Source organism: Alosa pseudoharengus, unplaced genomic scaffold, assembly GCF_046254945.1.
Source record: "Alosa pseudoharengus isolate Yale_2024_CS ecotype anadromous, Long Island Sound unplaced genomic scaffold, YU_APseudo_1.1 YU_APseudo_1.1_scf_5, whole genome shotgun sequence".
Taxonomy (NCBI): Eukaryota; Metazoa; Chordata; class Actinopteri; order Clupeiformes; family Clupeidae; genus Alosa; species Alosa pseudoharengus.
The window spans coordinates 16,868,583-16,893,582 of NW_027468837.1; the positions used below are offsets into that span (position 1 = coordinate 16,868,583).

Genomic DNA, 25,000 nt, shown 5'->3' on the forward strand with positions numbered 1-25,000 from the left:
ATCGACGGAGGCGTAATTTTATTTATTTTTCCCACAGGGGGGTGGGTGAGGACGGGGGTGAGACCAGGGGAAAGTCATAGTTTTCTATTCAGAGCAACCCGTAGGCTGAATACAGCAGCATTTTTAAGCTGCACAGCATCGTTGTGTGCTACCATGTTGGCTCTTCCACAGTATAGAGCTTAAAAAACCTGAAAACCTTGCAGCTTCTCCACCTGCCAATGGTTTGTCAGTATAGAATGCAGGGACACAGGAACACAATTGATTTCAGCAGGAAACACTGACGCATTAACCAGGAGGCTGCACATGGGGCACCAATAGGAGAACTTACTGTAGAAGAAAAGAATGTACGTAAGTCTTCGTCTTGGGTCTTTGACTTGGCATTCCCATTCATTACTGTTGCACGTGTTGAGCTATCACATGGACCCATAGAACATGATTTTACTGTTGCACGTGTTGAGCTATCACATGGACCATATAGAACATGATTAGCAGGAGGCTGAAGGCCAGGGGGAAATCATTGTGGGTTTTCACATGCATTCATATGACAGCGCTCAGTGCCCCAGAGTAGCTGCTAGACTGGAGAAATATGCCCAGATGCACCGAACACACATGCATTGATCTTCAATTAGGAAGAAAAATGGCAAGATAAAGCTCAAATGAACCAGGGAAAAAAAAGTCACGTAGGGGTCATCACGACAGATTTTCAGGGCAGTCCTTTGCCCAGTCAGAGCACTGGTCATCACCATTTAGTGCTACCAGTTCAGCAGGAGTTCCATTTGAACTCTTCCCCCACTGACTTCATTATGAGTCTTAAGGTTTAGGTGAAAGAATTGTGTTTCTTAATGACCTCAGCATGGAATAAGCCCTCGCAGTGATTATTTGTGAAAAGTAATCAGCAGTATGAAGTGAAGAGAGATGTTTGGTGTCAGCTAAGGCAATCACTGGCTCATAAAAAAAGTGTCAATGGGCATATGCTGTTTTAATGAGTGGAGATAAACCTCACAAAGGGATGGGCAATTACTGAAACTTCAGGTGTGCAGGGACGTGCACAGGAATTTTGAGGGGCAGTTGCTCTGACCTGAAAAAAGGGCACCCACCCCCCCCTCAAAAAAAAAAAAAAAACAACTCAGAAGGACTGAGAATAACAGGGTCTTTATTAAAAAAAATTAAAATAATAAAAAACTTCTATATATATATATATAGAAGTAAAACAGGACTTGAGTCATGAAAATCACCAACATCAATATCCCTATCAATATCCTATTAAGTCACTGACAGGTTTCTCCAAATGTGGGCTCATCATCTGACCAATTACATATTACCCACTAGTGGTATTTATGTTCTGCTCAGGCAAGAACTTTGAAATGATAGCCTATGTTTTTTTAGATTATAATTATTTAGCATGCAGCTCTTTATGCTAGCATAGTCCTCTCATCTCATATTTGGTGATCATCACTTAGGCCTACCTGCCCTATGTGCCTCCTCCTGGTCCACATTTTCCTCACATGTTCTGGAGGCTTGTGACTGCTCCTCATCTTAAATTTAATGTAATTATGAAAACATTGCCATTAGTAGGCTAAAATATGAGTCTGATTAATTAATCAATTCGCTTACACAGTGTCATGTCATCTTTATCACAGAAAGTTTCTGTCTCACCTGCTGGTTGGCTTTTTCACAGCCAACCCTGCAGTGATGTGCTGCCCTTTGCTGCCTCCCTGAATTGTCTCTCCCTCTCCTGAATCCGCCTCTTTTCAGTGGGCATCTTGGCTTCAAACAATACCCAAAATAGTGAATAGGATTTAAGCATTTAACCATTTTGAATAAAATAATTAATGTGATGCATTACTTCCATCATTCATTCTACTTGCTAAAACAAAATGTGAGAAAGTAACTCATACATGTAGCTTAGTTTGCCTAATGCAGGGGTGGGCAAACATTTTGGCTCAAGGGCCACATTGGGTTTCGAAAATTGGCCGGCGGGCCGCACAGTAGGCTAGTAGCATAATGTTCAAGTTAGTTCTGCTGCAAATGAGATAACTAAGAGTAGGCCTATCATCTCTATTTAACATGATGTTTTGACATTGTAAACGTCACAAAAGAGTGAAAAGGAGTTTGCGGTAAAGCTAACCAATGTCGTCTCTGTCACAGGAAAAAAATAGCGAGCAGCCTGATAACCAAATTAAATGCTCAGCGGGCCGGATGAAAGTGCTTGGTGCGCGGGCCGCAGTTTGCCTACCCTGGCCTAATGCCTACCAAAACTGGCTATGTGGTAACGGGCTGCTTGTCTGCGAGCTATCTGTCTGATTATTTAGGCTAACGTGGCAAACTCAGCCTGCATTAATGAATTTCATTTCTTAAAACTTGATGATGATCGTTCGTTTGTTATACATCACAAACTCACTTTTTCCGACAACGTGGTTTCGCGAAAATCTCCTTCTAAGGCCGCTCATGCAGGTTCAGCTCAGGTGCCGGTCGCTTTTATCTAGGCCTACGTGACATTCTGCATCCATTGTACGATTTATTTATTTATTTATTTATTTATGTTCCCCTCGGAAGGGCAACGTGAGTCGAGAAAGCCATATGGGCAGTTGCCCGGGCAACCTGAGCAACCCCCCTGTGCACGTCCCTGCAGGTGTGGGTTTGATGATGGGTCATGATTGCTAGTGTCCGCAGTCAGCCATCCTCCATGAAAGTCAACAATGCCGCCAACCCCCCCCCCCCCCACACACACACACACACACACACACACACACACACACACACAGTACACACAATAGTCCATTAACAACCTATATCCTCCAAAAACAGTAGATACACCGTCACAGAGAATATGTCTCGCACCAAGAGAGCCACTGAATTGCTTAATGATGGCTCTTTGAATGCTGCTTCGGAGTGCACTGCATTCACAGCCCACAACATGCACCCTTAACCCTTTGCAAGAATGGCATTCCCCTGCTAGATTGAGTGCTGACCCAATTCAATGCTCTTTTTTTACTACTACAGCCTTTGCCTCCGGCGCATGGACAAAGCCTATTTGACCTCCCCTTGTGCCGGTATAAGTGTGAGCCCGTCATGCTGGACAGCGTGTCATGCATCTCTCTCCTCTCAGCATTCTTACACTTTGTGTGCAACAGCTTGTGCTAAAGTGGCAGCTCCTTCCTCTAACTAAGACAACACATTAGCAACCTTGTAAAAACAAACATCGATACACCAACAAGTTGTACTGAGATGTCACCTGTCCCCCCCCACCCCCCCGTCCCCTCTCCACACACACACACACACACACATGTCTTATTTCATATATGTTGTGTATCTTACAGTAACAACTGATTCATCTAGAAATAGAAACTGGCATTGTGTGCAACATCAAACAAGCACGCCCACCTAAGGAAGTGTGATGCATTGCGCAGGAGGATCTGTAGCTCCCCACGCTGGTGAAACATGTGTACTGCAGGCTGCTGTCATTTCTCTGCTCATTTTTGAGAATGATCAATGATCATTTAATATAAGCTGAGGACATATGATAATGGTTTCTATATAAGAACCACTTGGACGCTCATTTTTGTGCGTCAAAGATTTTAATTTCAACTCATACGTATATCAACCAAGTGCTCAAGGATCTTTCCTGTGGCAGCCTTCAAATCATGGTTAAGGCTGAACCCTTGTCACTCTGCATGCATAATCTCTGCGTGCTTTATTCATCTGTGAATGTCCTGGACTCACCTTGGGAGTATCACTCTGCACAGGCAGGCGATTTAGTCAAAACTCCATTTATAATGAGCTGTGTTTCGAATAGCCTCAAATAACCCTTGAGTTTAAACAGTCAGGAATAATGTGCAAGACACACACACACACACATGCATACAGTTACGCACACACACACACACACACACACACACACACACACACACACACACACACACACACACAGAGGAAGACAGTCATAGACACACACACACACACACATTCTCAAATGCACTCATACACTGGGCTAAAAGCAGGAGTCAGAAGTGCTAGACCCCGTCTCGATCTGTGTTTGCAAACTCATTAGACGGAGACTTGGGGACTCTAGGGCACCGGCTTACGTCAGACTTGTTTACATTCATTACAGTTATTTACCCAGTAGAGAGAGTGGCCCCTGAGGTTGTGTAGAAATCAAAGCATGCATTGACAATTACTACACACACTCTCACACACACACACACATACACACACACAAATGTTAGAGGGCACCACGGAAAAAAAAGAAAAAAAAAATCCCAACCCAGGGACCCTCTGATATGCAGTGTGTGTAAATGAATGGCTCTTTGATCTTGGGCAAATTGAATTCACATGTCCAAAGGTCCCAGAGCGGACGCAGGATTTGGCTCTTCCACTCTTCTGCACTGTGTACATCAACATAGGGAAGAGAAAACTCAAAATGTAGAGGGGGGTATTATATTTGATCTCATATATATTGCAGAAGGCATCCAGTCAAATGGTTTACCAGCAATAGCAATAGATCTTATTCCCATAGCAGTATTATGGAGGCACAAGCTATTTAGGATATCATCAAATAGTTCAGAATCATTGCTTAAAGCCCTGCATAGCCATGTAATATCATATTCTTATTCTGCTTGTAAAATGCCGTCTTTATGCCTTACTCATTCTTCATTAATGCCACCACTTTATCTCTCCTTTCAATTTAGCATTTATCCTCTCAGGCATACTCTCTCTAATTCTCTCTCTCTCTCTCTCTGTCCTTCTCACATTGTCTCTTTTTCTCTCTTTCTCTCTGTCCAGTGTACCGGTATCTACCTATCTATGTATATGTCAGTCTTCTTACATTCACTTTCTACATACATACATACATACATACACATATCGTCCCCTTAGAATTACATTATAAGCTGCTATCTGACATTTTTGTCAAAAATTGAGTTATTGACATATTCTTATTTTCTGACAACTTCATAAGGTGAGAAGTTGTATGCGTTTTAGGACATTATCTCTAAAGAGGCTTGTTACACTTATCAATATAACTCTATGGAATTCTAAAACATAGCTTAATATCTCCAAACTACTCACAATGCAGATAGAGCCTTATCATTTCAAGTCTTTCTTCCTCTTTCTCTCTCCCAGGTGTATTTTAAGCGGGATGGGGAGTTGATAGAGGTCATCTCGTACACCCTGCCCGGCGACGAGGGCGGAGGAGGCGGCTCGGCGGCGGTGCGCGGGGCCCGGCCACTCATCAGCCGGGACCTGGACGACACCAAGCTGCAGAAGTCGCTCTCGCTGCTGGGGCCGGACGGGCGGCCAGGGCGCCTGTACACGGAGAGCCCGAAGCCCCGGGGCGGCTTCACGGCGGGTCAGCAGCCGCTCGGCCACGAGCCCAGTCCGGCCACGGAGGTGATCCCGGAGACGGTGGTGAACCGAGAGTTCCCGCGCTGGGTGCAGAGCACCGACCCGCTGTACTTCTTCAGCAGCACTCACGTGCCGCAGAGCGACGGCTCGGTCATGGTGCAGGCCAAGCTCACGTGGACGCTCAACCCGCAGGTGGACAACGACGCGCTGTTCAGCTGCGAGGTCAAGCACCCGGCACTCTCCATGCCTATGCAGACAGAGGTTATACTGGGTGAGTACACACACACACATGCAAACACACACACACACACACACACACACACACTCACACATATACACACATAAGCTAGAGGTCTGCACTTCCGTGGGAGTAGAATAGTGCGGTGCGGGACAAGTTTTGAAAGCTCTGTGCTGGTGGGATGAGAGAGGTGCTTTTGCAGAAGCTGATTTCCTCAAAATATATATGTGCATAAAATTAAATATAGAAATTATTCAAGTAGTGTACATAATTATAATTCAGCTGGATGTTCTGTTTGGCAGCAAAAAAAAACAGGCTTCAAGCAGCCTAACTGAAGGATGGAGGAAGAGAGCACCACTTGTAGGCAGGTAACCTTCATTCAGAACCAAGAAACTGGCATCTGGCACTCTTCCTCAGTTGTGTGTGGAGTCAAGTGCTCCTTTTGCGAGACAGAAAGCAGAACTGAAAGTCCCTCCTGCATAGCTATCTTGTGCGGGCTTTAGCTGGTGGGAGCGGGTCATAATGACAAGAAATCACACATTTTTGCGGGAGCAGGACAGAATATTGTAGGAGCAGGCAGGCAGGGCCGGATTAACCATTAGGGCAACTGGGCACTTGCCCAGGGGCACAGGACCAGTAACGGGCCCTGGGCACAGTCAAAATATTATGTTGAATCACGTCAGAAACAGTGTCTGTAGCTGCCTGCACAAATGCCGCCTGCCGTCGGCTTTGACACTGACACCAGGGATGGATTACTGCACGGGCCTACCGGGCCCAGGCCCAGGGGCCCAAGGGGTCAGGGGGCCCTGAAGCCCAAGCCTTTGCATGGAATCATTGCCTCAATATCAACAAATCAGGATGTAGGCTATGAATCTGATTGAATTAAAGTATTGGCCATCCCCAATGCACCAGAATACATGAAATCACATCAAACAAATAAAACTAATTCTGGGGGAGGTCCCCCAAACTCCCCCTCCCACATATGCGACAATTGGTGGGGGGCCCTTAATACATCTGGGCCCAGGGGCTCAAAAGTTCATAATCCATCCATGACTGACACACTCAGTGAGTGAAGGCGAGCTATCACGTCGAAACAGTTCATAACATCCAGACTAGGCTACTTGTCGTGTGGAGATGTCATTTTAGCTAACATAGTGGTTTCTTGAACACAATTGAGCAGTTAGTCCACACTTCAACAACCTACAAACACAAAATCTACTTATGTCTAAACTTTTGAGTGTAGCGCAGTAAGCACACACATAATTTAGTGGCTTTACGCATAGAACGAGCGCATTCGTGTTTAATGCCAGGTATAGATTGCAATCTAATGCAGACAAGGCTTACATGCTATGAATATGACACACGTTTTGACCAGAGACGAAGCTAAAGGTAAATATATTACTGGATCAGCAGGTAACGGGACGTGAGAGTGCTCGCATGGCCAGACTCACTAATCCTAAAGCACAACCATTAGGTTACAGCAGCTTTGACAACCACTGATGGGCTGCTTAGAAAGACTTTAGTTTCTAGATGATAGCCTACACAAACGAAATTGATTTCTGTCGATTAAACATCTTATCAGTGCAGATTTATTTATGGGTATCCAAGTTGTTAGTGTTTGATTCACGCATGCAGTGTGTGATTTGGATGAGCCAGACGGGCAGCTTGCCTGTCTTCAGCTTAACGTTTCTGTCCAGAATTGCGTGAAAAACTTTCAATTAGCTGCCAGAATTCAAAAAATTTCCTCAAGGAGAAATCCCTGATTTTGTGTAGTCTACAATTCCATCCATTAGGCTACCAAATTTCAGCTTGTAGGCTAGATGATCAATGTTTTGCCTATTTTTAAACAGTTTTCAAACTTTTTTCAAAATGGTAGGCTAATCCATGAGAAACAGCACCAAAACATACGTATCTGTAGCCTGTTAGATTGAGGGTTTATGCGCTGTAAACACTGTGTGTCCTTCGCGAGAGTGAGCTTGTTGGCTATTTGCCTGCGTGCGTGTGTGTGTGCAGGCGGGGTGGGAGGGGGTCCCATTCCGATTTTGTGCCCAGGGCCCGTGGTCATGATAATCCGGCCATGCAGGCAGGAGCAGGACTGCAAAGTCTATACTGCGCAGACCTCGAAGTCCTATGTCATGTTGTCCTTGCCTTTTCAGACAATACACACATGCACATAAATACACAAACACATACACACACACCAACATATACGCACATACGCACACACACACACACACAAGCCCTATGTCATGTTGTCCTTGCCTATTCAGACGATACACACACATACACATACACATAAACACACACACACACACACACATGTTACCCTGAGTGCTCCCACTTATGTCAGCACTGACAGATGCACTCAGAACAACACTGATTTCCATTTGAGCCTTAATTGTGTTACAGCCAGGCAGATTGCAGTTTTAAAGGCAGAAGGCAAAACCGTGAGTGACTGACAGTCCAATTCATTGCAATGTCTGATGCTAGATTGAGTTAAGTTACAACCGTTATTGAAAAAGTCAGCCCACATTAAGCAATCCAAGTGAGGAGCCGAGGAACACATTTGGACTTGACGGTTCCGCACCAACTGCGTCAGAGCCCGTTGTCTATTTTTACAAAAAAAAAACATAACGAAGAATGAAGAAAAAAAAGTGCACGCCGTCCAACCGAGACGTTACAGCAGACACCTCACGCTCTCTTCGTATTGGGTTTTTGTCGTTAAATGCAGAGGGCTGGTTTGTTTAACTGCAAATAGAGAGGAGTGCAAAGCACTACTAACGCTAACGCAGCATGGCTAATGACTGCCTTGAGTGCGCGGGCACCAATTTCTGCTTTTAACGCTAAAACAAAGATGGCCTCCAGCGGAATCCATTATCACTTCAAAGGCGGGCACCGCCATGCCACTCTTCCTCCCCACACTGGTGGCAATGAGAGGGAGGACGAGTGATGTGTCACTGACAAGATAAACAGAGACTCTGCTCTCCTTCCCCTTTCTCCCTTTCTCTCTCCTCTCTCTCTCTCTCACTCGCTCTTTTTCACTGGGAGCACCGCGAACAGTGGAGAGGAGAGTGCAGCTGCCAGCGGACACCCGTGGTGCCAAGTGTGGGCTGTTTGACATGGGCAAGCCCCCCCCACTCTGCCCCATACCCAACCCCCTCTCTCTCCCTCCCACTCATGTTCCCTTTCATTCTCTCTCTCTCTCTCTCTCTCTCTTTCTCCTGTGGAATGCACAAACCTTTCAGCACTGAGTGTGTCGCAGAGGAAAGGACAACCACTTATTACCGCAATCATCTTTTACACACACACACACACACACACACACACACACACACACACACACACACACCAAGCCCCACTAGATTTACTACTTTGTTTCACTTCATTGAGAGAGTTTTGGTACCCTCCATTGGGAAATGTTTTGTAATGGGTGTAGACTTTGTATTATTATTTTTTTTTCCCTCATCAACTTCCTTTTTGGTCAACGATTCCAGGGACACCAGGGACACCGAAACACTAGGGCACACTAGCCCCACTAGACTTTTACGGAAGCATTTTGTTTGGTCCCCGGGGAGATGGAGACAAATTGACAAGCGTATTTTTGCGGTGCATCTGGTCTTTAAAATCATTGGGCAACCCTAACCAGTCACATTGAACAGGGATTTCTAATGTTACTTCTTACTTCGCCTAACATTCACAAATAATAATAATATCAATAATAAGGATAATAAACTGCATCATCAGTCAGGAAACAGTCTATTTACCTTTGCTATATAATTTTGCTGTATAATTTTCTTCTAACTGCATTTTTTTATGTTTGCATGTGATACTACCATTTACCACAGCAATTTTGAATCTAACACCGCCCCCCTCTTGTTGCTGTTTGGCCCGGCATCCAGGAAATGTCAATGCATTAAGAGGAACCGGACTAGTATTTCATTGAAATGAAAATGAGCAGAGATTGCAGGCTGGTGGAGCCAGGCTAGAGTTATGTTGCTTGCTGAAAGGGATTTTCCTCACTGTGTCGTTAAGGCATCCTTTTGATGAGGCAACATTCAAGGATTAAAGAGTCGAATTTGTGCATGTGCTGGACCAGACACATACCTGGCCAGAGAGACTGCGACTTATCACCGCCCAAAATCAAATGTGTGTGGGTGTGTGTGCGTGTGTGTGTGTGTGTGTGTGTGTGTGTCTGTATGTCTGCGTGTGTGTGTGTGGTGTGGTGTGTGTGTGTGTGTGTGTGTGCGTGTGTGTGCGTGTGTGTGCGTGTGTGTGTGTGTATGTCTGCGTGTGTGTGGTGTGGTGTGGTGTGGTGTGTGTGTGTGTGCATGTGTGTGCGTGTGTGTATGTCTGCGTGTGTGTGTGTGGTGTGGTGTGTGTGTGTGTGTGTGTGTGTGTGCATGTGTGTGCGTGTGTGGTGTGTGTGTGTGTTTGATCCCCATCCCGCTCCCTTGGCACCGCTGCCCCACCCCGGCCCACCTCCCCATCGTCCTCCTGCCAGCTCGCGTGGCCCTCACCCCTGGCCTCCAAACACTGTGACCTCCCCAATCTGTTCCTGGAGCTCCCATGCGCTTTATGCAGAGCAGCAGAGAGAGCAATGGCCCGGCATGCCTGCCGGAGAAGTGGCTCACGGAAAATGTCGATGACACACTAAAACCAAGGACAAACAGCTTTAAGGCACACTGGTGTGGGAAAATTGCATGTGCCTGTGCTCTGAAGAGCAAAAAAGAGAACAAGAGAGAGAGAGAGAGAGAGAGAGAGAGGGAGAGAGGAAGAAGGAGAGAGCGGAAGAGAGAGAGCAAGCAATCTTTCTCATACTCCTCTAGCCGGCGAAAGAAAAAAAAAGGAAAACGCACTGAGCGTGGTGCCCCAGAGAAAGGCCTTGCTAACTGTCACAGGCTTTCATAGTTTGACAGAGCTTTTTTGTCTGCGGCTTTTCAAGCTATTAATTTAACAGTAGCTACTCGCTTTGCAGGAGCACAGAGTGCTGCCTCAGACTGTCTCCGTTGCCGTCCGGAGAATAGCGAACAGAAAATGTGCATTTGTTGATTTTAATTGGAACAAGCTTAAAATTCAAAGCATTCGCAAAAAACCTGGCTGTAGTCTGCCAATGGCTTAGGGGGTGGGGACGGGTTGTGTGATGGTGGGAGTTATTTTAACACTGTGAATTGGAATTCCCCATTGCAGTGCATTATGCTGTATGGAGGGAGGAAAAACGGTTTGGACAGCGTGGAGTTATCTCTGTCTTCCACTTTCTCACAATCTCTCAAAACCATCTCCTTGTGTCTTTTATGCTGTTTTTATTCAGCATTTTCACCATGAGCATGTTTATATTTTCTGACCAAGTAACAAGGGCAGACATAATGTTTGGCTACTGTAATAACCTTGCCTGCTCTCGCCTGTACTTTGAAGAGACTCCGCTCGGCGATAGGCAGACGGTCGTCGTGCCGTGATTGTCCCTAGAGATTATCTCCTCCCTGCGTGGCCTTCGAGGTTTATGTGATTTGCTCACCTGCGTTTGCCCAGGAAATGAAAAGCAAGTCGCGGCAGTGGCCAGGAATGATACATCTCCCAGCGTTTTAATATTCCCACAGCAGATGAGGACAGCTTGACAATGAACCAAAGCGCTATAACACTCACTGCATATTCATTAGAGCCAACCAGTGACTCTCTCTACCTCTCCCTCTCCCTCTCCCTCTCTCTATGTGTGTGTGTGTGTGTGTGTGTGTGTGTGTGTGTGTGTGTGTGTGTGTGTGTGTGTGTGTGTGTGTGTCTGCGCATGATGGACTCCCACACTCCTACCAGGTTTAAAGTGATAGTTGCTCTACTTCAATCTTCTTATTATTGCAGTATGCCAGCAAAGCTATGTTTTCTCTCTCTCTTCTTCTCTCTTCCTCTCTTCCTTTCTCTCTATCTCTCTTTCCTTGGCTCTGTCTCTCCCCTTCTCTCTCTTCACAGCCTCTGCTTCAAATCCCTTGTCTATCAGTCATTGACAGGGCCCCAGATTTGGAATTCATGAAACCAGCACCATCTTATAATTAAACATCACCTCACCACCCAGGATTTGCATGGGCCACAGTTTCTCTGATTCTGCCGAATCAAGCAGTGCTTGAGTCTTAATCTTACACACAGTGAAAGGAAATGATCTGTTGCTGCAAGAGAGGGATGATAATGAGAATGTTCTTTCTGTGTGTGGTGTGTGTGTGTGTGTGTGTGTGTGTGTGTGTGTGTCTGTGTGTGTGTGTGTGTGTGTGTGTGTGTGTGTGTGTGTGTGTGTGTGTGTGTGTGTGTGTGCACTTGCATATGTTTGTTTGCCATGTAGGAGACTTCAGATTGTGTGTCTTCATAAGTGTCTTTGTATTCCATGGTGTGCTCTCTGAAGCCTTGATACAGCGGAGAGACAAGTGGAGACCATGGAGCTGCTGATTGCAGGGTTGTGCTGTCAGCCCCTTCATTTCTAACAGCTTGTCCTAACTACATGCGACCGTCCAAATGCTCTCTGTCCACACTGAATCCCTTAAATATGCAATTCTACTGTGCAATGTTTCTCGTCCGGTATAGCGGAAATTTGTTGTCCAGGAAATGTTAGAACAACATGAACATCATCAATGAAAATGCACATTGACATAATAAATATGCCTTGCAATTCATTTTATTTTTGGAATTTGAAAAAAGTTGAACTTATAGAATGAATAAGTATATAAAGGATGAATAAAATTAAATATTGCATTTCAATTCCAAATTTGATCAATTAAAATTTGCCCGCAAATCAATTCAAATGGAATTTCTACAAAGCCTTGCTTAAACTCAAGCCTATAATGGCAGTGGGAAGAGTAAGCTATGAGCAGCCTTAGTTAAGTCCCCTATAGTGCAAAGACGCTGGCTGGAAGTGAGTAGTGAAGAAGCATGAGGTTTGCTGAAGAGGGCTGTTGAAGAAGTCATTCCCAGCGTGGCGGTGTTGTGAGAGAGTGCCAGCCGGTGCATTCAGAATGTTAGACTGGCATTAACCCCAGGGACGTGACAGTTGGGCTCGCTGTGTGGCCACGGCCTGTTGGCCGGCCGGCCGGCCAGTCGGCGGGGGCCACCGGGTGTCAAGTTTGCACCGCACGCTGTCACAAAACCAAAACGGATGACGTGGGAGGCCAACTGTTCGTGCTGGAGCATATCCCAGAATTCTCTTGAGCGTCCATTGACAATAACGCGCTACCGTTGCAATCGCCCTCCCCTGTATTAACAGCTTGGAGTCGCGTGTGACGTCTGTGTGACAGGTCTGCTCAAAATAGTTTCCGTGGTGTAAATCTTTGGGCGTGCTGCTGCTGCTTATCTCAATGAGTCCAAAGAGTAGAGTGGACTAAGCGTATTTATTATGCTTCGAGAAAGACCTGGCGTGCTTGAAGGCTGGACAGAAGGCCATATTGATTGTCAATCCACTTGGTGAAGAGAGTTGTGTCAATCCGCAATGTTTCCTCTCTCTGCTTTCAAGATTGCTGTGTTTCTTATCCCCACCATCCCCCCACCCCGCGCCCGACAAATCAGTGTGTCCATTGACTGCTGATTCTCGTTTGACAGGTTCTTAATCTTTCTTTTGTATGCAACATCACATCCATCTCTGCTCCCCATTGATTCCATCACTAATACCCAATTTAATTTTGATGGTATTATTTTTATTGTACTATTTTAAAAGACTGAGAGTAAAGCAGACAGCTGAGGTTTATTTGCAGGGGTCTCCTCCATGACATGATTTATGTCAATAACGCAGATCTTCAATCGCCATTATGGATGTGGGTACGGAAATCACAATCCATTGGCTAGCAGCAGGGGGGAATCGTTAACAGACTAACACCACACACTGCTTCATTAGCCTTGGTGGACAGCTTGGGATTTGATTGATGGGTAAAAAGCATCATTTGTTGTTTTAATACACTCATACCCGGCTTAGACTGGAGTGGCATTGGGGTGGGGAGGATTGGTGGGTGGGCATTACAGAGGAATCTACAGCACCAAATTTAAATTCAAATTCATGGACAAATGTTTTGGGAGATGATCCACTATTCTGTTGCATTCTTTAATGATTCTAGTCCTGGTCACTAGTCCTAGTCATGTTGTATTCTGTAATGATACTAGTCCTGGTCACTAGTCTTAGTCCAGTTGCATTCTGTAATGATCCTAGTCCTGGTCACTAGTTCTAGTCCAGTTGCATTCTGTAATGATCCTAGTCCTGGTCACTAGTCCTAGTCCTGTAGTATTCTGTAATAATACTAATAGGGCAATTCTACAGAAAATTGACTTTTTGTCACAACCATAACGTCAGTGAAATGCCTTGGCATTTGTATGATGTGAATGGTAGCATTTCTTTTTTGTGCATTTTTTCTCATTTACATTCTTCAGCCAAAAATAGCAAATGCTCAAATTTCATGTAATCCTTCACATCATACCATACCATCACATTTTATTGGCGTTATGGATGTTACCAAAAATGTAATTTTTCATGGAATTGCCCAATACTGGTCACTAGTCCTAGTCCTGTAGTATTCTGTAATGATACTAAAACTGGTCACTAGTCTTAGTTCTAGCCCATTGTCCACTCCTTCTCTCTGGCTCCACTTTTCTACTCTGGCTCTTTCACTTGTTTTCTCCTCTAGGCGTTTTCTGACCTGTGAGAGGCTGGGCTATTGATTTCAGTCATTTCTATTTGAGCACAGATACATTGATGCCCATGTCTTTTGCTCTTGTCTTTTGATGCTGTTGGTCAAGTGCGCCGTGCCAGTTCTCTGTTAAAAAAGAGTAATTGGTCATTGTATCCCCCATCATTCCCCTGCATTGGCACTGCCTCCCTATAATAGTCAGGGACAATTCTGCGGTGGAAACTTCCTCTCATCACTTTCACAGGGTTGTGAAATCGACAACTTATCTCCCTCCGTGTTCAAGACATCTTTGGCTCTTCAAAAGGTCACAATATAACAGTCTCTCACTCTTTCTCTCTCTCGCTCTATCGCTCTCTCTTCTTACCCTCTTTCTCTCTCTTTCCTCTCCCTATCTCTCCTCTCTCTCTCTCTTTCTCTCACTCTCATCCTTTCTTTGGGACCAAATTAAACCCATCTGGGGGCTTCCGTCCATACAAGACAAGGGATTTAATTCTCGGAGTGTTCCTTATCTCGCCGCCTCCACACTGCTCCCTCGCACGGCCTGTTTCTTCTCCCTCGTAATGAGTATCTACCCAATTTAGCTCCTTGTCTCTCTGGGGGAATACGATTCGCCGGCGCCCTTTTGGATGAAAAAGCCACTGAATCCCCACAGCTGCCGGCCTGTGACCTTAAGAATCTCAGGCCCGTGACCCTGCCGTCTCTGAAGCTGTGGCGAAGCCGCTTTAATTGATAGAATGGGGCGCTCGCCTCGCTTGTTGTCGTCCTGCTCGTTTCATTGTTGCGGAAGGGATGTGAACTTGGTCCCTGGCTGAGGCCGCTGTCATGTTGTGCCCGGGGGGGCGGGGGCGGGGGAATGATGTCCACTGTTGTTTCTTGTTTTTCACTGTCCCTTTATCTCTCATTTCCCTCCCCTCTCTCTCTCCCTGCTCTCTCTCTCTCTCTCTCTCCCTGCTCTCTCTGTCTCTCTGTCTCTCTTCCTCACTCTTCTCTCTCTTTCTCTCTCTTCTACTTAGCGGCTCCTAAGGGGCCCAAGCTGCTGATGACCCCAACCCGAGCGAAGGTAGGGGACACAGTGCGCATCACTGTTCAAGGATTCCAGGTAGGAGCTCCTGTGGTAAGTGCATGGGGTGGTGAAACCCGGAGCCCAGTTCAGCCAGGGATATGCGGAGCCAAGAGGGCTAAATACACAGTTAAGCCTGCTCAGCAATCACAGCTCGCTTCTATACAGGCCATTCTTAGAACTCCAGGGTAAGCAATATACCACACACATCTGTCAGATTTACATCTTTACCGTGTGTGTGTGTGTGTGTGTGTGTGTGTGTGTGTGTGTGTGTGTGTGTGTGTTGTAGAATCCATTCGGGGAGCCTTACAGCTTCGTAGCCAATAAATCAAATGATCCCAATCAGTCAGTCTCTATTTGAATCACAGGCGGTCAGGGATTGTAAATGGGTGGAATCCATTGAAGGCAAGAGTTTCTCTTTTTTTGGTCTCTCTCTGTCTTTTTTTTGAGCTCTGTGTAATGATAATGCTCCGCTCAGGAGATCCGCCTCGCCTCCTGTTTTTACGCTTGCCATCTCCCTGCCACAAGGCATCGGAGGGGATCTGATTGGAAATGAATCGCCTGTACCGAATGTGCTTTGTTTATCTACATCTTTGCAGCTTTGCAGGTGTTCCATTCCTCCCACATACCCCCCACCAACCCCCTCATCTGGTTAAGCATACCCATCAATCTCACTCGGGCCAACAGGCACGTGTATCGTGCTAGCCAGCAACGTCTGCCTGTCAGGCAGGGCTGGATTTACTCCCTCAGTAGCCCCTTAGCCTCCACCTAGGAGAAGTCAAGCAAAGGGATTGTCACTGTGGAACTATCATTGTCTGCCAAAAAAAAAATCCTTCCCTTATGGAAAAAAAGACAAGAGAGAGAGAGAGAGAGGGAAAGAAAATCACATTGCAGAGACAAAATCCTACCATCTCCGTGGGACAAACGAGACAGTGACGGTCTTAGAGACAGGTATTCAGGTTGGGAAGAGGATGGGGCACTGATGTGCTGCCGTGAAAAATCATCTTCGCTGCCTTCCGGCCGAACCCGGCAAAACCCTTTGGCATTAATCTAAGGATAGATTTGTTTTTTTATCACGTAATTTCTACATTTGTTTGGTCTTGTGTTCTCTTCGTTGCTCTTCTGTTTTTTTCCTGCTTGCATTATTACTTTTGCGATGAGAGCAGGAGACGCTGCTTTGTATTCTTTTTGCCTCTGTTCAATACACCACCTCTCCTCCACTTCTGACAGATCTAATATGTGTGTGTGTATATTGCACCCGGTTTGGTATATTTATTCTGTATATATATATATATAGACAACATCTTTGAATGTCAATAAGAATGGTCATTATAAAACAGGCTTGACTGGGTATTGCAGCTAATTGGGACCTGTGAATGGAGCTTTTGGAATGTGAAGGAGCAAGGATATGTCTCCTGTTATCCAAATATACAGGTTAGTAAATAAATAAAAAATATATAGACAGAAATTCTCCCTTATCCTCTGCTTTATCAAGGCTCTGGGGTTTCATAGGATATAGAATAGGTGTTAAGTGTGATTTATCTTTTCCTGCTTCTGCTGTGGTAATATATCAAAAGATCTGTATCCCCTTTTGTTTTTCTTCAGTCTCCAAAGCGTCACTTAAACAGATTGGTTTCAAATGTCCTTTTTCTCTGCTTCTTTTTTGGCCACTTGATTTGATATTTTCTTGAAATTTTCCTTCCACTTTGTACATCTTTTTCTCTCTTGCACAGCACATGATTTTTTTTATTTGCTCCAAGACCAATGGGGGATATGTGACAAGAAAAGCCTATCACAGGCTTTTCCATTTTTTAATCTTGATGTGACCCAACGCTACTTGACCTCCTTCAAATTACCAAGATCATCTCACCACTGTCGTAGTGTGCGTGCATGCATGCGCGCACGCGCGCGTGTATGTGTGTGTGTGTTTGTGTATTTCTGTGTGTATGCGTGTATGTTTGGAGGTCTACATTGCCATTCCAGCTCTGCATCTTTGGCATTCTGAAAGGTCACGTGGTCACAATAGAGCAGTAGATCTTGTCAAGTGGATCCTGCACAACCAGCCAGCAGCTCCTTACTTATTTGGCGCAGGATCGCCCGAAAGGCGATTTAACCAGATTAAGAGGTGACAAGGGAAGGAGACCTCAGTCCATTCTGAAGACATTGTGGGCTTTCAATGTCTTTCCAATGCACCTCGTGAAAATGGCCGTTTGTTGCTGTGTAGGAAATTGCCGTTTAATGTCCTCGGTGGAGCTGCGGCTGACCGCTAGCAGCGGTGTAGCAGCCGCTGGGGTCGGTGGGATGTCTCCCCCTCACTGAATCGGCAGGATCAAGAAAACGAGAGGCGGTTGCGCTTGTCTTAGCATGACCTTTCACAAGCTATCCATCACCTTGTGTTTGTGCATTGCCAGACGCACCCAAAGCCACTAGTGCCCCATAGACCCCTCCCATCCCATCCCTCCCCTTTTTAATAAATAATAAATCTTGATATGAATAACACCTTTTCCTTTTGTTCGCCCTTGTGTGGAGGATCAATTCATCACTGTGATCGCTAAAAACCTCCATTACTGTAAATGCTACACACATGCTATCCTCTGAATGCTAAGCTAAGCCAGCACTGCCACTGAAGGTGTTTGGTCAGTGGTTATCTCCTATTTGACTGTATTCAAATGTGTATCTGCAGTCAACTCCATTAGGAGTTAATTTGGCACCTCCGATGCATCCTTGAATGTGAAACGTAAAGTTTAAAAAGCCACACTCTGCATAATGTGTCAAACTAAATGGAGAAATTCTCTACAGAGGATTTTTTTTTCATTCCAAACTCTTTTTAAAGTTTAATGTCGTTAACTTGTCATGTCAAGGATTGTATTATTCATGGTTTGGTAGGGCTGAAGGCCTCTGAAGTTGCCTCTTTTTTATTTTATTCAGGAGCCCCTCTGCTAGAGTCTAAAATATATTCTCCTCCACTACACTCATCACAATTCTCTGTGACACACTAACTCACTCACACACACACACACACACACACAGACACACACACATACATACATATATATATATATATATATATATACGCATATTTTGCATGCACACATTCTGAACAAACTCTCTCTCTCACACACACACACACACACACACACACACATATACATATATGCATATTCTGCACGCACACATTCTGAACAAACTCACACACACACACACACACACACACACACACCTTTCACACACACACTCACACACACACACACACACAATCTCTCTTTCTCTCTCTCTCTCTCTCTCTCACACACACACACACACACTGACACACACTCCCCTTACACATGCTGATACCCATCCCTTGTCCCCCCCGGCAGAATGAAGTGTTTCCTGAGCCGCTGTACACCTGGACGCGGGTGGGCGGCAGGCTGCTGGACGGCAGCACGGAGCGCGATGGCAAGGAGCTGATCCTGGAGCGCGTGCCCGCCGAGCTCAACGGCTCCATGTACCGCTGCACGGCGCAGAACCCGCTGGGCTCCACCGACACACACACGCGCCTCATCGTGTTCGGTGAGTCGCCCGGTCCACAAACGGCCAGCCTCGCCAAACGGCATCTGGCTGCACCCCAACTTTTCCATTTCATTCATCTGCACATGCATCACTTGCCTCACCGACGTCATCTCTAGCCATATGGACACTACGTAAGCCTCGAAGGCCTGGAGCCGCATGGATAGGACTATTGATGAAGACACATATCTACACGATTTCTAAAAGTGATTCGAGCAGAATGTAGAAACATTATTACTTTCAAAATATGGGCAAAAAATTTGCCTATTGCGACTAAAAATATATTATAATGATATGCAGTCAGTGGATATAGATGACAACATTACTTTGATGAGAAATAGACTAAAGAGTGACACTGAAAAAAGAAGCTTTATAACACTGAAGCTCCACCAATATCAGGGCAATTCCGCGCAAAACTGTCCCATCCATAATGCCAACACAATGCCATGGTATTTAGTTGGCTTTGTAGACGTGACAGTTTTGCATGGAATTGCCCATCACCAACATCCCACAGGTCAGACCCACCTTCACCCCCCCCCCCCCACCCCCACCCCCACCCTTTTCACCCTGTCTGACCTCACATCGCCTCCACCTCCAGCAGACCAAAGCGCTCAAATCAATCTTCATCATCATTGAACTTATCCTCTTCATCAATCACTTGTGCTGTGTCATCCCCATGATCATGAGCTGCCGCCGATATTCCACCTCACAGCCCATCAGCCTCGTTACACCACCACCGCCGTCGCTCGAGCCCCTGCCCCTGATTCATTAGCGGCACCAGTCTCACTCTCTCTCTCTCTCTCTCTCTCTCTCTCTCTCTGTCTCTCTTTTTTTTTCTTTCTTTCTGCTGATGATGTTTTTTCTTTTCTTCTCCCCATTTTTTAACACTAATGATTTCACCCAGGCTCCCGAGCTCTTCAATTAGACTTATCATTTATTAAGAGCACCGGCATTATTTAAGAAAATATGGATTAATTGCGGCGAATCCCAGTGATAAATTTTGCATGCCAAGAAAGTGCTTGATTAATAAGTGATAGTATTTTGAAAGGACTGAAAATGTCCGCACAAAAGCGAGTCACAATGATGAATGAGTTGGGTGTAAATTACCGCACAAAAAAAAAACACAACTCCCGGGAAATATTCTCTATTCTATACAATGCTGTAAATGAGACTATTTAACTGGAGCTTCCCTGCAGGGTTTCCTCATTATCATATTAAAGGAATAATGAAGTGCTGTAGACTAGGGGGGGGGGGGGGAAAACAAAGTAAGATGACCCTCGTTTGTTTTAAAGCAGCCGTGTGTCTTCACTTCTCTTGATGTTCACTGAGCGCTGACTTTGGCTTTTCTTCCCGGGGCAAAGCTGCTCAAAGTCCTGAGTCACGATTTGTTTGTTATTCAGTTTTTTTTTTTTTTTTTTTTTTGTTGCTGTTGTTGTTGTTGTTGACTTTTTTTCTCGTTATTATTGATGTGGGAATGAGATTGTGCCTTGACCTCACAGCCCGGCCATATCTAGATGTTGCCTTAGCCTTTAATTTTCCTTTTGGAGCCCAGAAGGGTCTTATGTGGGCTCGGCCTCGGCGCGGAGCAGCGGAGCAGCGGAGCAGCGGGCGGAGATCTAATCAGAGGCTCTCTTTAGGAGATGAAGGGCTCTCACAGTCTCACACACTAATCCCAGACACAGGCACGACTCAGCCTTCATCTGAATGCTGCCACGGCACATAAGAGTATAAACACACACACGCACGCACACACACACACACACACACACACACACACACACACACACACACACACACACATTGCACACACACACCACACATATGCACAAGACATACAACTGGCACACCATGCACATACACTGCCGTTCAAAAGTCTGGGGTCACTTAGAAATTTCCATTCCACTCCATTATAGATAGAATACCAGCTGAGATCAGTTGCATTGTTTTTTTAATCAGGGCAGCAGTTTTCCGATTACATTATGTGCTTATGTTACATTAATTGCAAAAGGGTTCTCCAATGTTTCTCCAAAAAAGGCTGTTAGCCTTTTAAAATGATATCAGATTAGTAAACAGAATGTGCCTTTGGAACATTGGATGAATGGTTGCTGATAATGGGCATCTGTATACTTGTAGATATTGCATTAAGGATCAGCCATTTCTTTCTACAACAGTCATTTACAACATTTTTCCCCTGCACAATTACACACACACACACACACACACACACACTCAGAGTTCCTGATGCACTTCATAGTAAAGAGGATTTCCTCTGCACGTCTAAAGGAGACTGGAGTGCTCTCATCCTGGTGTTCATTACCCCTCAGACTGGCCATCTGCTGCTCATGCCATCCATCCATTCACCACACTCCATCTACCCGCCCTCGTTAAGGTGTGGACGACCAGCAAATTGTTGGGCGGACCCGAGAAAGGCCGTTTAGGCCTGAAACTGCCACTTTGGCAGAGGGAACATGCCATCTCGGTTTTGGGGGGTGGGGGGCATCCTGGAAGATCAGTAATGTCAATTTAACACCCCAGTGCGCCCCTCAACACCCCCCCTCCCCGTCCTTCCCTTTACCCAAGCCATCCGCCTCCTGCTGGACAAAGGCTATCTGTCTCTGTCCCTGGATGAGTGGGAAGATGGCTTCTGCTTATGGCAGCGAGTGGGTGTGTACGGTGATTGAGGATCCAGGATCTGCCCCTCATGACCTTCACATGCTGCGGTTGCATCAACAACACAAGCCTGTCGCTCTGTAACTCCTCCATCTAATCATCTCTCTCTCTTTCTCTCTCTCTCTCTCTCTCTCTCTCTCTTTCTCTCTTCTTTCCTCTCTTCTTTCTCTCCCCCGCTCTTCAGCCACTCATTTGACACTATCAGATGTAATAAAGTCCAGGGATTGCCGAGCAGTGTCGAGTTCACAATCAAGAGCACTCATTCTGCCAATTTGACTGAATGCAGGGGTACACACACACACACAAACACACACATACAGATTAACATCTGTCAGAAGTCACGGCAGTAATAACTCAGCCCTGGGTGGTTCTTTGTAATCAAAGTGTGTGTGTGTGTGTGTGTGTGTGTGTGTGTGTGTGTGTGTGTGTGTGTGTGTGTGTGTGTGTGTGTGTGTGTGTGTGTGTGTGTGTGTGTGTGTGCATGTGTGCCTGTGTGTGTTCCTAGAGATAAAGGTAGACGAGGGAGAGAAAAAGGGAAAGAAAGATGTTTTCTGGCACGAATGCTGCAGCAGCACTCTGAGGTCAAAGGGGAGGGATGATGAGTAACTCTCATCATCATCAAACACACACACACACACACACACCTGTCTCCAATGTACACTTGCGTGTGTCCATCCACAGTCCATCCATCCACATTCTTTCTATCGCTTTCAATTCGGAGTCTGGCTAGCATCAAAGTATTCACAGAGCTAATCAATGCTGATACACTATGGTTACACTCATGCACACTTTGCACGCATACTGTAAGTCAGCAATTGCTTTGTCTTATGTTACTAGGGAAGCAGTGTTAATTGCAGTAATAACTCGTTAATTTTTTTGCTCATTTTCTCTCTTTAACTCTCTCACTGTCTTTGTCTCTTTCTCTCTGTGCAGAAAATCCAGCAATGCAAAGCCCTGTGGATAACATCAGTAAGTATACCAACCATGTGCACCTGTAGTCTGAATGTTATCACTGTGTGAGTTTGTTTTTGTGATGCAGCAGGTTCTAAAGGTTCTAAGAACAAAAACGAAAGCTAGAAACAAACTAATTTATTGGATGAACGTAACCAAAAATGGGAACAAAACCAATTTCACTTGTTCTAGAGTGAAAACGCTATTTTCAATTTTAGAACCGTATTTATCGTTCCAATTAACCTTTCTTTGAATATTATTCAAAAGTCTGCTTGGAAAGTCATCCTCCCTTACAATGTTCCCCAGCACCCTTATAGGATAAATTTAGTCAGATTTTATGAATCGTTGTCTCCCCTGTATAACAGGCTAGGCCTGCTATGAGTTGATAAAATGGGTTTTGATATCCAGCACTATATAACCCACGTTTTTCCAAATATGTAGCTTAAATTACTGAAGCATTGTGTGAAATAACATACCGGACACACTAAGAAAATATCTAGCCCTAGTGTCATGCAGTTGGTAGCACCACACATAGGTTAGGCTATTACAGGGCTTAAAGCAAGGACATTTTCTGTGCCTGAAGGTAGGGTATCAGACCTTTTTGATATAGGCTGATTGCCTACTTTCAACTCTCACCCCATGCCTACATTCAGGCACATTGCTTCTAACAGTTAGCCTTGATGTCTAATGTGCTTTGATTTAAGTTTTAAGACTGTTGAGCAGAACAAGCTTTGGCTTTTGTGCCACCTGCCATTAATCAATTTGTAAAGGCAAAACATTTTCTTTTAAAGGAACGTTATTAACTGTTCTTCTCACCAGTTAGTAGAGGAGAGGCCTTGGAACACTGGATGGGGAACGGAAAAATACTGTTTTTCCTCAGAGAGAAAAAAAGAGAGAAAGAGAGAAAATATAGGGAAGAAAAAGATGTTTTTGTACGCATCTATTTGATGGATCAGAAATGGCAGTAGAGCAGTATGCATGCACGGCTATATTTTTCTCCGAATGGCTCTGTTTTTGTAGAGACCAGGCTTGTCAGAAGAATATGAATATAGCCTTTATATTTTATAATACTAGGGAAAGAGCTGACCTAAATCTGGCCCCTTCTTCAGCCATGTCCAATAAGCAGCATCAGGGGCAAGTGCATCTCTGATCTCTGGGCTACTGCTCCTCTAAAGCCGTCCACCCCAGCCCCCTGAATCCTGTGAGCCCCGCAGCCCAGGGAGAGGCCCAGGGAGAGGCTCAGGGTGCACCGCAGCGCCGTGCCCATGGAAGTCCCCTGCGCCGTCCTTCAGCTGAAGGCCCCTAGCAGCACTAAGCCGTGACTTCCTAGGCTGCGCTGCACTGTGCTGTGCTGTGCTGTGGCGGTGGTGGCGGGGTGAGCGTACAGGCAGGCAGGCCGGGGTGTGTGACTGGGTGATAGATCACAGTTGTTTTATGCAGTCGGCAGGGGCTCATCTGCAGACTCCGCCACACTCATATGTAAAGATGAGGGATAGTCTGACGGAGGAGAGGCAGGATGCAGACACTCTCCCCCTCCTTCGCCTCCCTCTCTGTCCCTCTCTCTTGTCTTTCAATCTCACTGTCCCTCTTCCTTCCATTCCCCTCTTTTTCATTCTAATCTTTTTTTTTTTCAGTGCCTTCAGTTCCATTTTTCACACATTCTTTTTCCCCATATTTTTCTCTCTCTCCCTTCTTGCAGTTTTTTCTCTCTCTCCATTTTTTCACCCCCTTTCTCTCCTCCCATTTCCTCTATCTCTACAATTCTCTTCTATTTCTGTCCTTTCTCTTATCTCTCTTTCTCTCTTTTCCCTAACATATGTCTCTCTCTCTCTCTCTCCCTCTCTCCATATCTCTCTTTCACAACTTTAATGCTCTCTCAACCTCGTTCTCTCTCTCTTTCTCTCTGTCCCTCCTTCCCCTCTCAGCCCCCTCACACTCTGCTCGTGTCTGCGGATATGCATTTGAATATGCAAATGCTCTGCCGTGGAGCAGGTGTGCTGCAGCTCGGACAGAATCAGGTCGGAGCGAGGAGGCGAGAAAGAGTCAGAGCATGGCGAGGTTTCTCTCTCTCTCTCTCTCTGTCTCTCTCTCTCTCTCTCCCTCCGCTCTTCGTATGCAAGTCAAATTACTTGTAGAACAAGGGCTCGGGAGGTGGCCGCGAGCCTACAGTGCTGCTGCCCCCCCCCCCCCCCCCCCCACACACACACACACACACACCACTGAATACCCACAAATCAATGAGGCCCTCCGGGTAGGGGAGTGGGGGAATCTCGTTATGGAGGCAGCCTGCTAGATGGAGGCAGAGGGGATAGTCTGCTGGTGATTTTGTAGCAGAGACGTGTTGTGGAAACTCAGTGGCTACTTACGGAAGCAAGAGGGGGATAGCCTGATGGAGGAGAGTAGAGGATGTGATTTGGTGGTCAGCGTGTAGCAGATATATGTTACTTGGCCTTATTGGAGCTAGTTGTGTTGACATGAGATGTGGTATACTAATAGAAAGTGGAGGGGTCTGGTGGTGTTTTTCGTAGTAGGAATATGTGACCT

The 25,000-nt window shown here is 45.6% G+C and overlaps 1 protein-coding gene across 1 annotated transcript in view; it reads left to right on the forward strand.

The window, feature by feature from the left end:
• The window catches only part of igsf21a (immunoglobin superfamily, member 21a), a 202,323-nt gene that overhangs the window by 176,701 nt on the left and 622 nt on the right, over nt 1–25,000 (forward strand). The window contains exons 6-10 of the mRNA XM_076268707.1: nt 5,122–5,614; nt 15,240–15,340; nt 18,646–18,838; nt 21,416–21,508; nt 22,439–22,474. Coding sequence (XP_076124822.1) covers nt 5,122–5,614; nt 15,240–15,340; nt 18,646–18,838; nt 21,416–21,508; nt 22,439–22,474 — 916 coding nt within the window. The remainder of the gene's footprint in view (nt 1–5,121; nt 5,615–15,239; nt 15,341–18,645; nt 18,839–21,415; nt 21,509–22,438; nt 22,475–25,000) is intronic.